This window comes from Malurus melanocephalus, unplaced genomic scaffold (assembly GCF_030028575.1).
Source record: "Malurus melanocephalus ecotype Western Australia unplaced genomic scaffold, MMel_1.1 scaffold_271, whole genome shotgun sequence".
Lineage (NCBI taxonomy): Eukaryota > Metazoa > Chordata > Aves > Passeriformes > Maluridae > Malurus > Malurus melanocephalus.
Window position 1 is genome coordinate 788,697 of NW_026623503.1, and position 13,768 is coordinate 802,464.

A 13,768-nucleotide genomic window follows, 5' to 3' on the forward strand; every position below is an offset into this window, starting at 1 on the left:
TCTGTATCTTAGCACTTCTTCATAAGAAATACTAGGAATACAGAAGTTAACAGAGACAAGGGAGTGTTTGGTCTGTCCAAATTTTAAATGCTCTCACTCCTGATCTAGGACTATGCAGAACTACATATTGTCTGTCGAAATTATACTAACTGTACTATTATATTTGCACTATAATAAGAACAGCGGAGTAGGTATTGTTTCAGTGTGCAACCTTTTACAAAATCCCAGGTTTTGTGGTGTTACCCAGATCTGTGCAGAAATATTAATAGACTTGTTCAATGAAGTGTTCTTCATTCAGTAGTCTTCTACTAGTTCACTGAGGTTTTCTGGCCTAAGGTATTCTCCTCCACATCCCATCATTGTGCCATCATATATTACAGGCACAATCTGCAGTACCTGGGCATTTTCTAGAACAAAGTAACTAACCTTTGATACCTTACCTTTCCACAAACATCCCAGCTTGCACTGCATGGACGATACTCCTGAACCGGGGTTTTTCTTCTGTCCTTTTGAGCATCATCCCCATTTGCCGTGTGAAGGTAGAAGCCAACCACTCACGGACCTCTGAGGGCACAGAGTCAGACTGGATATCRCTGAGTTCATCTTCAGTGTCCAGTAAACGCCTAGAAGGATGAGGAAACAGAAGGGTAAACAGGATTCCTTAGAGAGTACTACAACATTATTAACAAAAAAGCAGCTCAAATATATATTCTAATTAAAGCAGCAGTTAAAAGTCTTCGATTCATCAACCCTAATAAAATACAATGGTACAAATCTTCAATGGTTTGCTTATTCTCTTATGTACTTATATTTCTGATTGTAAGACTCAATAGTAGACTGAGAAATAAGAAGTATCAGTCTTCAGAAGCACAACTATATAATCATCTAATACTTCACATCTTCAGTTCATCAATATTTTTGAACTTTCTGCCTCTCAGAGTTAATTTATGGCCATTTCTAGGAATTTCTAGCTTCTGAGTTAGTAACATACAGTCCTCTCTTTTCCCATTCTGATCATCTGTGGTAACTCTGCAAGTGCATTTATCACTGGGCAAATGGCATGCAACCAAGAGGGGAACTCATCTGCAATGTCTTACCAGTCTGCTTCTGTCATGAGCAATCTTGTTTTTTAATTCAAAGACACCATGCAAGTGAAAAATTTAACATTATTCAAAACAAATAGATGAATACAAATTCAGAAACTGTCAGAAAAAGTTGGACACAATTACTATGAAAACATTTCTCCAAAAGAAAGTATATTACATTTATGATTGGTTTTTATCTCCTTCCCTGCCCCAGTAAACTTAAACACAAAGGACTGAAGATCTGTTCTACACAGAATAAAATATTCTAAATATTAGAACCATATTATCTGTGAGTAACTAATTTTCGCTCAAACAACTTTCACAATTGGCATGTAAATTACGACCAGTGCTAGATATGATAGTGCTGATGTCTGTAGTTAGCTCACCTAGTTTCATCAATGTATACTGACTCAAGAACAGTTGCCGCATATTCCAAATTCTTCTTTAGATCTGTGACTGAAGCTTCCCCTCTCTCTAACTGCTTTACCAAAGACCGCAATCTAAAGAAAAGGAAAACAAAAATCTGATTAGTATAAAGCAAAATAGGTTGAGACTGAGCATCAGATCCCAGCCTGAGACTTGGCATACATGCTTGACACGTGAAAACATTTGGAAGTCTACAGGTTTTTTTAAGCTATGTACAAGAAATCAATGAAAATTACTTTTCCAAGATCAGTTACAATGATGCCAGGCAAATATATGCAAGTCTGTGAATTGTCATTGAATACACAATCATATAATGATAGAGTATGCTGAGTTGGAAGGCACCTATCAGTCTCATTGAGTCCAACTTCTGGCCCTACACAGGACACCCCAAGAATCACACCATATCCCCGAGAATATTGCCCAAAGTCTTCTGAACTCAGATTCCTTGGGTCCTGCCACTAGTCATGAGAGTGAAGAGATCGGTATGTGTCCCTCCACTGGCCCTTGTGAGCTTGTTGAAGACTGCAATGAGGTCTCCTCTCAGTCTCCTCTTCTCCAGTCTGAACAGTTAATATGGTCTGTCACTCCTTATAAGGCTTCCCCTCCAGACCGTTCACCATACCTTTGGACACGTTCTAATAACATCATTTCTAATAGGCCAATATCTTTCTTATATTGTGGTGCCCAAAACTGCACACAGTACTCAAGGTGAAGCCATACCAGTGCAGGATAATCACTTCCATTAACCAGCTGACTGTCCCCAGCTCATAACTGAAATAAGTTAAAATAGAAATCACTTGAAATTTAACACTGGAGCTAAGAGAGAACAATTTCAGCCATAAGAAGAAAGTAACTTCTTGATCAGTATCTGTTAAAAAATGACTCCCATTTCTAATGACTGATGTACACATACACAAAACTGTATTATTTAGAAACACTATTGTAGAAATACTATACAATGTTGGGAAATGCTAAGATTTTCATGAGATCAACCAGTCACCCTTAGACTATCCCATCTATATTGAACAGAACTCACTACTTTCACATCCAAACAATAAGTATTCTTCATATGCCTTCTTGTTTCTTCATTCTGTGTATAGGGAATCTGCAGATATGAGACTCTGAAACATTAGACACAAGTCACAGGAGTCAATGTTACAGAAAGAACATGACCTTTGGCCCTTCCTTGTTGGAGCTGAAGGAAAGTCTTAAGCTTTTCCACTTCTGTTAAAGCTTGCAGACCGGAAAGGGTTCAAGCCGTAGGTCATGTGACCAGGGAACAGCCTGTAGGACTGACATGAGACCGCCCCTTGCATACAGCTGTAATTGGTTGGACACTGCATGGATCAAAAAATAGCATGGACACTGCCTGATCAAAAATGTAATTGGATAGGAAAGTTCGTGAGTGGCAGTGCTGCACGGGCAAAGAGCCAATATGTGTTTAGGCCACCTAAGTCTAGAATATAAAAAGGCACAGTTTTTTGAAAACGAAGTATTTTCTTCAAACCAGCAAGAAGAGAGTCTGTGTGCCCTGTTCCCAAGTTGTTACACTTCCTGACTTTTATTTAATGGATATAAGTATCTGGCAACTTTATGCTGCAACTCATTCAAAACTCATGTTCAATAACAGCACAGCAAATAACGGTTTCTTCGTAGCATCACCATTTTTCATCAAATTAGATCATGCAAAATATTATGTGCATCAATCATTTAGAAAAACAGAAGTATAGTTGTTTATCACACCATCAGCCACTCTCATGTGAAAAAAAATTACACTGCTTTTGTCTTACTATCCGTTATCTATAACAATTGCTGATTTATTGAGTCACAGCAAGTGCCCCCATTAATTGTACTAAATAAGAATCTTGTCATAGTTTGCTTTTAATGTATTCCATGTATCTGGGAATTTTAAAATAATCCTAAATGTACAGAAGGGAATGCCAGCAAGATTACTAGCTGTAAAATTCTGTTTCAAGGCGGCTGAAATAATTTTAAAATTCTATCAAATTCACCTGTGGCAATTAGCAACATGGTTTAGCCAAAGTTTGGCAGTGCTGGGTTTATGGTTGAATTAAATTATCTTAGCAGTCAATTCTAAAATCAACTCATTTGTAATAACATTCTTTTGATAGCCAGTTCAAATAGTTTAAAAAAAATTTAAAAAGTAAAATCAATCACAAACTTCCAAAATTAGCAAAGTAATAATCAGAGGTAGACCTGACTGCATAAAAGCTGCCTTCAGTATGCACACACAAAAAATACAAATAGTTGCTCTTAGAGTCTGGAAGATAAACATCTAAAAGACAAAACCCTGCCTTCTGATCATCATGACCCTAATTATTGGTAAGAAATTCTTAATTAAATTTGAGAATTAGAAGTTCGCTGCACAATGAACCATATCAAAGAATTCCTACACAGAAATAGACCTGACATTCCACTTTCATATGCACACCTGATAAAATTGATATTCTGGAGTCATATCAGAGAGTATGTGCAGACTATCTAAGCAGAAAGCGCATTAATCTGTCAAATGCCTTGCAACAGAATTTGCCTGTTGGGGTGTAAAAAAATGTAAAGCAAATACACAGGCCACTTAACACTGTCCAAAAATATCTAGAACAGACTACATACAGTTGTGTCATGGAATGCACATGTGTAGTAGATCCAGTCAGCTGGATGGAGAGATGTATCCACAGTTTGCATAGCAAATCCCTGAAATCCATTCAAACAGAGGGTTGGTAGGAGGGATACAGCATACACAGGAAGTAATTCAGAAGTTCACCATCTCTTTTTACAACAGTCAGCAGGTATTATTCATTCCACAGTCTGCCACATCTTTATCTAAGAATGTAGGTACTACTGACAAAAAGACACAATCTAGAAAGCCAGCTCAGGTAGTAATCCCCAAACCAAAACTGAAAACAGAGTAACTGGTAGCCTGTGACCCAATGGATTTTTATTAGGCTGAATAGCTATCTTCTGTCACCACTTTTGAACACAAAAAAAAAGCAAGTCACAACATTCAGAGGAAATAAAAACCATACTGGTACACTGGCATTTTTCATCCGAAAAAGCAATATGCAATTTCCCAAGTAACTGTTTTGCCTTCTTCATATTTCCTGAAATAGCCATCTTCCTCCGAATAAAAATACAAAGATTAACAATTTTAAGTAATCAATGTTTTTAATGTTATTAGAATCATGAAATGCAACAATGACAAGTTCAGTAGCTTTGACAGTATGGTAAACAGCTTGTTTCAAGTCACCTTGGGTTAGGTAAACTTTTGAAAATATCAGTTAACTGGGAGTGAAATCTTATACAGTTTATATTTTCACTTCATATTTATGAATTCTTTCATGCTTATTAAAGGAAGAGAAGCATTTTGTCTGAAACTTTTGCTAACTTTGGCTTACTGAATGATTTGGATTTTTAGTAAAACAAGCAGGCACTTCTTCAGCACCAAGTCCTGCAAATTATCTTTGTCTCCCTCTCCTGTTACTGAAAACTCTAAAGGATGTGCACTCTTCCAATTTGCAAACAGCCCCCTCATTCTCACTCATTCTCAGATTCTGAACTTTGGGGACTGAATCAGAAAACATAAGCAGTTAAAAGGATTAGTCATGTTTTGTATTTTATTCAAATCAACCACTTCACCTAGCACTAATCTTCTATAGAAATCAAGTACACAAATGGTCATGGAACTTACTGGAGATGGATATCCATGCTAAAGCACCTGCCTGTCATACAGTTCCTCAGGAAAGTGTGGACTGCCTCTTTCATGGGCCTTCCTTCCCCCCGACTAGTGAGAGAAATGAGCCAGAAGATTACCTTAGGTTGTCATTGTGGTTTCAGACAGAGAGGATGAGATGAGATGACTCATTCCACTGCATAAATGTGAGAGTTGAACAAGGATAAATTTCAGATGTGGAGAGAAAGAAAAGCTGCTATACTCTGTTTTTGCAACCAGCAATTATCTACTAGGTATTTCCCAAATATAAAAGAGAGCCTTCTTTTTGGCGGACTACTTTTTCAGATGTTAGTGTGAGTTAGTTTTTTGGGGAAGCTGTACAAACACAATACAATCACTGAATTTGTTGGCAATTATTTCCAAGGATAACAAATGAAATCTTCCATAATTAAGCCTTTTAAAATCACTGCTGCCTTTTATAAAAAAAAATACTCCATTATATATCAGACACAAATCTCAGCGGACACTCCTACTGTGGGACTGCATAGGGTCAAAGAACAACAGGTACTGATCACTACCACAACAGTGCATCATGTACAGTACTGCACAAACCAGGCATCTTTGACCCCCATCCCTGAGATGATTTGTGAACTGGGGAGCCAGGGAGTGGTCAGCAAGACTCCCTAATCCTCTAATGGTCAGTGAGTAAGTCCAATAGAGGGCAGAGGCTGACAGTGACCTAATCAAGGCCTGAACGAAGTCAAACCATGACTGAGCGCTGCTGGAATGGACATGCTGGAACTTCAGTATGAACTGGAGTCCAGGGCAGCAAAGTGGTGCCACCAGTGATATTTTGCTAATGCATTTTCCTCCATTTATTTAGCAAGACAATTTGCTTTATTCTGGAGGGATGCCAAATACACCTGGATTCAGCTGTCCGAAGGGTGGCAACATACCCTGACTATTTGCTATGGACTGATCCAGACTGCACTGAAAAAAGGGTGAGGCCCCAGAACATTGCAGTATCTTGATAACATCATCAGCAGAGCAAGGGGCAACACAGCAAGGAAGTTTTTGAGAAAGGGGAGAAGATAACTCACATCCTCCTGAAGGCTAGTTTTGCCATTGAGCAAAGTCAAGGGACATGCCCAAGAACATCAGTTTTTAGGGGTAAAATGGCAAGATGGATATAGTCAGATTCCAATGGATGTGGTCAACAAAATTGCAGCTATGTCATCACCAACCTACTAAAAGTAAAGGCTACCTTTCTKCAGTGTTGTGGGTTTTTGAAGAATGCATATTCCGGATTCCAGTTATTGCATATTCCAGTCAGATCATGAGCCCTATCAAGTAACTCAAAAGAAAAAATATTTCAGATAGGGTTCTAAGCAACAATAACCTTTGAAACCAATTAAACAGGAGATTCTTCATGCAGTAGCCTGGGAGTTGTGGATACAAGAGAGGCAAAGCCTACCACACTCCTACTGAAAAAGAAATCCTGGCAGTTTATAAAGGAGTTCAAGCTACTTCAGATGTGATTGGCACTGAAGCACAATCCTTCTTGGCACTCTGAGAGCCAGTGCTGGGCTGGATGTCTAAAAGGGAGGTCCCTTCCACACATCATGCCACTGTTTCTATGTGGAGTGACTGGATCACACTGATCACACAGCAAGTTGAATAAGAAGCCCTAGTTGCCCAGGGATCTTGGGAATCATCACAAATTAGCCTGAAGGTGAAAATTTTGGAAGAAGGAGGAAAAGATGCCATGTGCTAAGGAAGCTGCACCATATAATCAACAAACTGTAAAAGAAAAATGATACATCCTCTTAACTGGCAGTTCCGGCTGTATTGTAGGGATACACCAAAAATGAAAAGCTGTATGGAGTCCTATAGAGCAAGTCACAGAAGCTATCAAGGGTTAAGGTGGATCAAGTTAGTTTGCAGAGCTGAAAGCCATCCAGCTGGGTTTGACTGATATGACTTAACAAGAGGAATGGCCCGTGTTCTATCCCTACACTGACTTGTTGACAGTAGCAAATGCTCAGTGGGGATCGCTAGACCTACGGAAAAAAAGACCAATTGGCAGCACTTAGGAAAACTCACCTGAGCTGCTGAAATGTGGCAAAGACATCACTGCAGAGGTAGAGAACTTGTCTGTTAAACAAAGTCATGCAGATGCACACATATCCAAGAGTCGGGCTACTGAAGAACATCACAAAAATGTATCGGAGGATTGAGCTGCCAAGTTTGAAGTGTCTCAGGTAAATCTGGATTGACAGAATTAGTGTGAATTATTTCAGGCTTGATGGGCACATGACACCTCAGGTCATCAAGGAAGAAACGCAACATACAGATGAGCTTGTGATTGAGGGGTGGACATAAACACAGACACTAACTCCCCGGTTATCCTCAACTGTAAAACATGGACTGCAATCAAGCAGGTTGTGAGAAACTGGAAAGATTTATGTCTTGAGACATTTTGGGATGCATATGTCGGGGGGGGGAAGGGGCAGGTCAGGCCTTGCCCTGGTGAGGCAGTGCACTGCCCCACATACCAGCCCCCTAGAGCCAGTATCCCAGAGCGTGCCAATCTGGCAAAGGAAATTGAGGCACTTGAGACAATGGAGGCAATGCTCCACATCCATCCCTGGCACTCCTAACCCAGCTCCTGAGGGCCAAATGAAGCCCCACCTGGGTGAAGGACCCACAAAGGCCAAGGGGTGTTTACGGATGAACAAGAAGCCATCACATCATCCAGACCCTACTTTGATCTTAGAAGTTCAGTCTGAACACTGTTGGAACCCACGAGTTGCTAGCTATATGTGTCCTTTTCTGCATCTTTTCTGTCTTACTCTCCTTCTCTTTCTTCCTCATCTTCTAATTCCCTCTTCTTGGAATATTTTGAGTAACTTAACTTCAAATTGGCTTGGTTTGCTGAAGTGAATGGGCCAAGTTAATGTTTTGAGAAATGTTTTATGTTGACTGGATGTTGTAATACACCTTTTGCCTAAGTTCCCTGGTTTTCTAAAGTTTGCCAATAAAGTCTTTTGTGTTGTTTTGACCTCTTGAGAATATACTGTCAGTATTCCTCCAGCTGCATCCAGAGTACATGAATCACTGTAAGCCTTTTCAAAAGTCTTGTCAAGTAAATTGACTGGGGCCTTGCACAAGCCAAGCGAGTAAAAAACCTCTTTGTTATGGGGGACAATGGCTGAAATATAAAAATGGGGAGGCCTAGCAGGTGGATTGCATCACACCCCAGCAAACCCACCAACGTGGGTGCTACAAAGCCATTGTGCTTACAATGGTGGAAGCAACCACTGGATGGCTGGAGATGTACCTTGTGCACCCACTACTGCCCAGACCAACATCGTGAGCCTTAAGAAGGAAGTGCTGTGGCAACATGGCAAGCCAGAAATAATTGAGTAAGCCAACAGGGCTCATTTTAAAAACCTCCTCATAGACAGTCGGGCCATTACATAGAGAGCATGTAATGGAGTGGGCTTATCATATTCCCTATCGCAAAACAGCCTCTGGGAAAACTGGATGGTACCATGGATCATTGAAAACCACATTGAAAGCAATGGGTGGAGGGATCTTCCAATATTGGGATGTCCTTTTCGATAGGGCCACTTCATTAGCTAAAACTAGAACTCCTCCCCCCTCCACCCCAAAATGTGCTAAAATTACTGGAAGAGTGTGGGAAGCAGAGYGCTTCCAACCAATGAATGAGAAACAGCTGATGCCCTTCAACCTTCTCCTATGTTATTGTTATTTATTGCAAAATTTAAGAACTGATACAGAGAAAACAAATTCTCAGCACTACCTCCAAAGGGCTAGCTGGGAGAGGGTGATGTATTCAAATATCCTAAAAGGCTCACTGGAAATAAATGGCAATTCAGTTTCCCTGTATTTGCAATGAAGCTTGCAAACTGCTCCTACACTGCCTCCTTCTGGCAGTAGTGACTATGGAGCCTTGCCTGCCACTGGAGGAACTTTGCCTGCTGCTGGAGAATCCATAACATTTTGGGGGAAAGTAGTTTTATCATTATGCAAGTTTGTTGTTTTGATCTCACTAATAACTATGAATGTTCAAGTATATCCTCACTAGCCAGAAGACTAGATGCCCATCTGGAGATGGAATAAAGAGCCACTTAAGCAGAAGGGGAAAGGACTTTTTTCAACCCACACAGTTGTAAAATCTACAACTGGAGACTCCTAAATGGCGCAAATAAGGTCAGCTACAACACAGAGGAACTATATTGGACAATATAGTAAACAATAACTCTATTGCAGAAAAACTGCAACAAAACACAAAATTCTAAATACATGAAATGGTTTTCTTTTTGTATTTTCAGAACAGTGTCCCTAGTGTGACAGCAGGGTTGTTTGCTCCTGGATTAGTCAATCATCTTTGCAGGACCTTGTACCTAATACCCATTCTAGTCACAAGTATGGCTTCAAATGCCAGAGGAGTAAGTAAACAAGAAAGTAAAGAAAGATGTTAGGACCACCCTAACATCACCCTCATAGAACAAATGCTATGTTGGCTTATGGACTTAAGCCCAAATATGAAAAATAGGGTGAAACAGAATATGCAGATCCATCAAAAATCCTTTATATCTAAAAGTGAAAAAAATCTCAAAAGGGTGGCTGGCTACTATAATGCAAGTTTGCCAACAGGATGCTAAGAATCCTTGTCAGTAGTGTTGAAGTACTAGATAATTTAAGTAAGTTTTACTGGAAAAGTTTTATTAATGATGGTTACATTTTTTATGTCTTCTAAGTTTCTTTTCAGACTGTTCTTGCTAGTTTGATTAAAGGTGTAACAAAACTTTCTAAGGCAAATAACACAAAAGAATGTTAGGTGGATAAGTTCTCCTTTTGAAGTACATCCAACCAGGACCAAGTTTTCTCCTAGAATGTTCTATGAGAGGATAACATGGTACCAAGACAGAAGAGTTGCAGTTCTTCACTGTATCAAGTGTTTACACATTTTTGTCTGGGTAAGTTTTAAGATATTTATGTTCATATATGCTTATTTAAGTTCGTTGCCAGCAATATTTTAAGATGTTTGTATTTTTTTCTGCAGTTGCCACAGTGGATGGGAAGGATTCCTCCCTCAACTTAGTTTTGGGAGCTCACATAGGATTTCATATGATTATAGAACCAAATTTTTGTGCCACTTCCTATTTTCTCAGAGCAAAGTATAAAATTACCGTCTCAAGGGAAGCACAAGTAGTAACGGTAAGTGATGGACAAAGTGCAATTATATGGAAGAAAGGGATGTTGAACAGTTGGTGGCTCCTGTAAGGAGGGAGAAAGGGGCTGACAGATGAGCTGAAGAGATAGCTGTAGATGAAGAAGGTATATATGGTTAAGAGAAGAAGAAAGATTTTGAAGTTGAGAACCACTGAAGGGTTTGATAAAGTTGAAAAGATACTTGGTCCAATCCCAGGACCCTGACTGAAATGATATGCTGAAGAAGATGGAATTACCTGAGTGCTGTTACACCTTTGTCTCTGTCTTGGGTTGATTTTGTGGCAATTCTGTTCTGTATTTCTATTCCATTGGCTTGTAATGCCCAAAAGGTGTCTGTGCCTTTAACCCCAACTCGGAAGAGGGAGCAGGGGTGGCTGGGAAGGTGGTGCGGGCAGTTTAAAACCTGGCGCTGTCATGCAGCCAGGGCTTTTGGAGCTCGGCTCATTTGCTTTTGCAGCCCAGCTCGGCACCGGGGGAGTCCTTGCTCGCTGTGTGCAGTGGAGTTACATTGTTGCAGTTTTAGCTAGCTCGCGTTTGTTAGCTCCGGCAGCTTTCCCTGGGCAGACCCCCTCTGCGGCTCCTGTGATTCTGCTCCTGGAGCAACTCGGGACCAGCGGGGAGAAAAGCCGCGCAGCTCCATCTTGTCCGGGATTCCGGAAGAAGCCAAGCCGGCAACAGAAACACACACCGAGCCCTCTGTTCCATCCACAATGAAGAAAGGACTATAATCCGGGTTTTTGGGTTTTCTTTTTGCCACTGTTACAGGAGAGGCCACTGGGTTTCTCTTTTTGTTTTTTCTCCCGGGGATAGGAGCCGCCATTTTCTCCGCACCGCCACGTGGCAAGCCGGAGGGGGCAGTGGCGTTCCTGGACTTTTAAATAGCTAGCGGTTACTTTTTATCTGTGTCCTGTGGGCACCGTGTTTTSTTAATAATCGAACTTTTTTTTCTCTTCACTTTTTGCCCGSCTTCTATTTCATATGGTGGGAAAAAAATACCAATTTTTTTCACTTCAGAGGAAACATTTACTCTGTAACATTTTTTCTCTGAAAACATTGTCTCAAACCAAGACAGTGTCCCACCCTTGAGGCAATCCAGACTGTTATATAGTAAAATATTTATGGAATGTAATTTTCCCATAGTGCCCACTGATCTTTTCTTCTTTTCCTGGGCACAGATTCTGGGATCCCCCTGAGATCTAGCTGGTGGGAGAGGTACAGGTGATAATCCTGCATGGACTGTGGTGATTCCTCAACCTGTAAGAACACATATGCCAAAAAAGCAAGGCAGCGTAATCTTTGATTCTTAGAATTTATACAAGGAGTGCAATGGATTGCATTATCACTAAGCAATAGAGAAYCTTAAATTGAACTTGACACATTATTTTGGAGCCCAGTTTACTAGTCCAGCAAGTATCAAAACTAATGTTATAAAATTGTCTAACAGTCAAGAATGAAAGGAGAAAGGAATGTCTTTATAAACAGACTCTGTCTCTGGTGTCTGGAGTGAGATAAGGCTGACACTGGGAGATAAGAAACAACAGGGAGGATTTCTATAGGAATTCTTTATCTATGACTATGTAAATCAACTGCTAGAGCAGACACACTGAAATGTAAACTGAAAAAGGGGGGGGGGGAATTTATGATAGAAGGGGGGTTTCATCAGGCGCTTCGGGGAGCCTGTAACTTTCAAGTACTTCAGCTAATGGGGAAAGAAAGAGGGAACCGCGGCCGGGAAATTGGGATAAAAGGAGGCTGCGTCCTCTATGAATTTGAGAGACTTCATGGGAAATGCTTATGACCTCTCTCTTTATTCATGAATAAAGTTGCGGGACTCCTCTGTCTCCTTTTTGGACATAAACCTCTGGTGCTTGTGGATTAATTTTCCTTACAATTTGGGGGCTCGTCCGGGATTCTTCCACCGTCCGGACGCGGCGRGCAGCAAGTGGAGCTGAAGGCGCACCTCACCCAGTTTTGGTGATCAGCTCCCCTTGGTGGCGGCAGCACCGGGCAATTGATTGAGTTCCCGAGACTGTCCAGGAGACAGACGAGTGGCAGACCAGAGCAGTCCATGAAGAGTCCGCAGGGAAGGAGAACTGAAAATCTCACCGGTGAGTAAAAGGGGAACTTCGGGGAGTAAAACTGGGAGGGCACCCATGGAGGGTTGCAAAGGCAAACCTGGGAGGGCACCCATGGAGGGTTACACAAGTAAAACAGGGCACCCAAGGAGGGTTGCACAGGTAAACCTGGGAGGGCACCCATGGAGGGCTGCAAAGGTAAAGCTGGTAAGGGGCCCTGACAAAAAAGATGACGATCCCAAAATATCTCTAGGAGAATATCGAGTTGGTTTGCACATTCTCCCAAGGACATTGGATGCCTAGGGGGGGCAATAGGGGGAGTCGAGAAGGGGTCTCTACAATCCATGCTCAGGGGGGCAATAAGAGGAGTACAAAGCAATGTGGTTAAGGCAAAGAGCGGCAGGACTGAGCGTGGAAGTGCCGGACTGAGAGCACGGGCTGGGGTCCTGTGGGGAGGGGCCGGGCCGGGCTGAGACTGTGAGTCAGCTGCGGGCTCAGTGCCGGGCAGTCCCTGACCCTACGATCCGCCCYGGGCAGGAGCAGCAGTGCCCTCCTGTCTCCAGGAGGCTGCAGAACGCTCCAGCCGCCTGTAGTACTGCCGGCAGTGTCCCCTGGGAACGCCAGGGGGGCTGTGCTCTGTGTTTAGACACTGCAAAAGGAATAGCTGAGAAATGCAAGTTGTGTGTAGGAAGATCAGGGTTTCTTTCAAGGATTTTGTTTGAGTAACTAAAAAAACAAGTAATTTTGATCTGTGTGAGAAGGGGTAAGGAAAAGGTGATGGCAGAGTTATTATAAACCCGTAAAAATAAAATGCAGGATGCAAAGGGGCACGTGAGAGAGAGAAGACGGAGTCAGCCACAAGGATGTGGCAAAGGCATTCCCTCCTCGGCAGGGGAGAGCAAACCCCTACAATAGTTAAGAAAGAATCAGTGTGCTCTCTGAGGGGCAGAGGGACATTAGAAGCAAGAATATTAGCAAAAACAGCTAGATCCTCAAGAAGAAGAAATCCAGAAGATAATAGAGATAGATTGTTAGTAGTGTCAGGAGATCCCATTAATACCAGGGATCTACCACATAAGAACTCTTAATAACTTTTAAAATTAGTCTAGATCGAGAGGATGTGTGTTTCCTAGTAGACACGGAGTCCTCTCAATCCGCTTTGAATTTTATCCCTAAGGGGGGGAAAATTGTCAAAAAGTTCTTTGATTATTCAAGGGGTGAGTAGAAAAGAC

The 13,768-nt window shown here is 41.5% G+C and overlaps 1 protein-coding gene across 1 annotated transcript in view; it reads right to left on the minus strand.

Annotated features, from left to right (window-relative positions):
• PDE1C (phosphodiesterase 1C) overlaps positions 1 to 13,768 on the minus strand; it is a 296,339-nt gene that overhangs the window by 90,999 nt on the left and 191,572 nt on the right. Inside the window, exons 5-6 of the mRNA XM_057376150.1 lie at positions 1,472 to 1,585; positions 441 to 623 (exon numbers count right to left, since the gene is read on the minus strand). Of these exons, the coding sequence (XP_057232133.1) occupies positions 441 to 623; positions 1,472 to 1,585 (297 nt within the window). The remainder of the gene's footprint in view (positions 1 to 440; positions 624 to 1,471; positions 1,586 to 13,768) is intronic.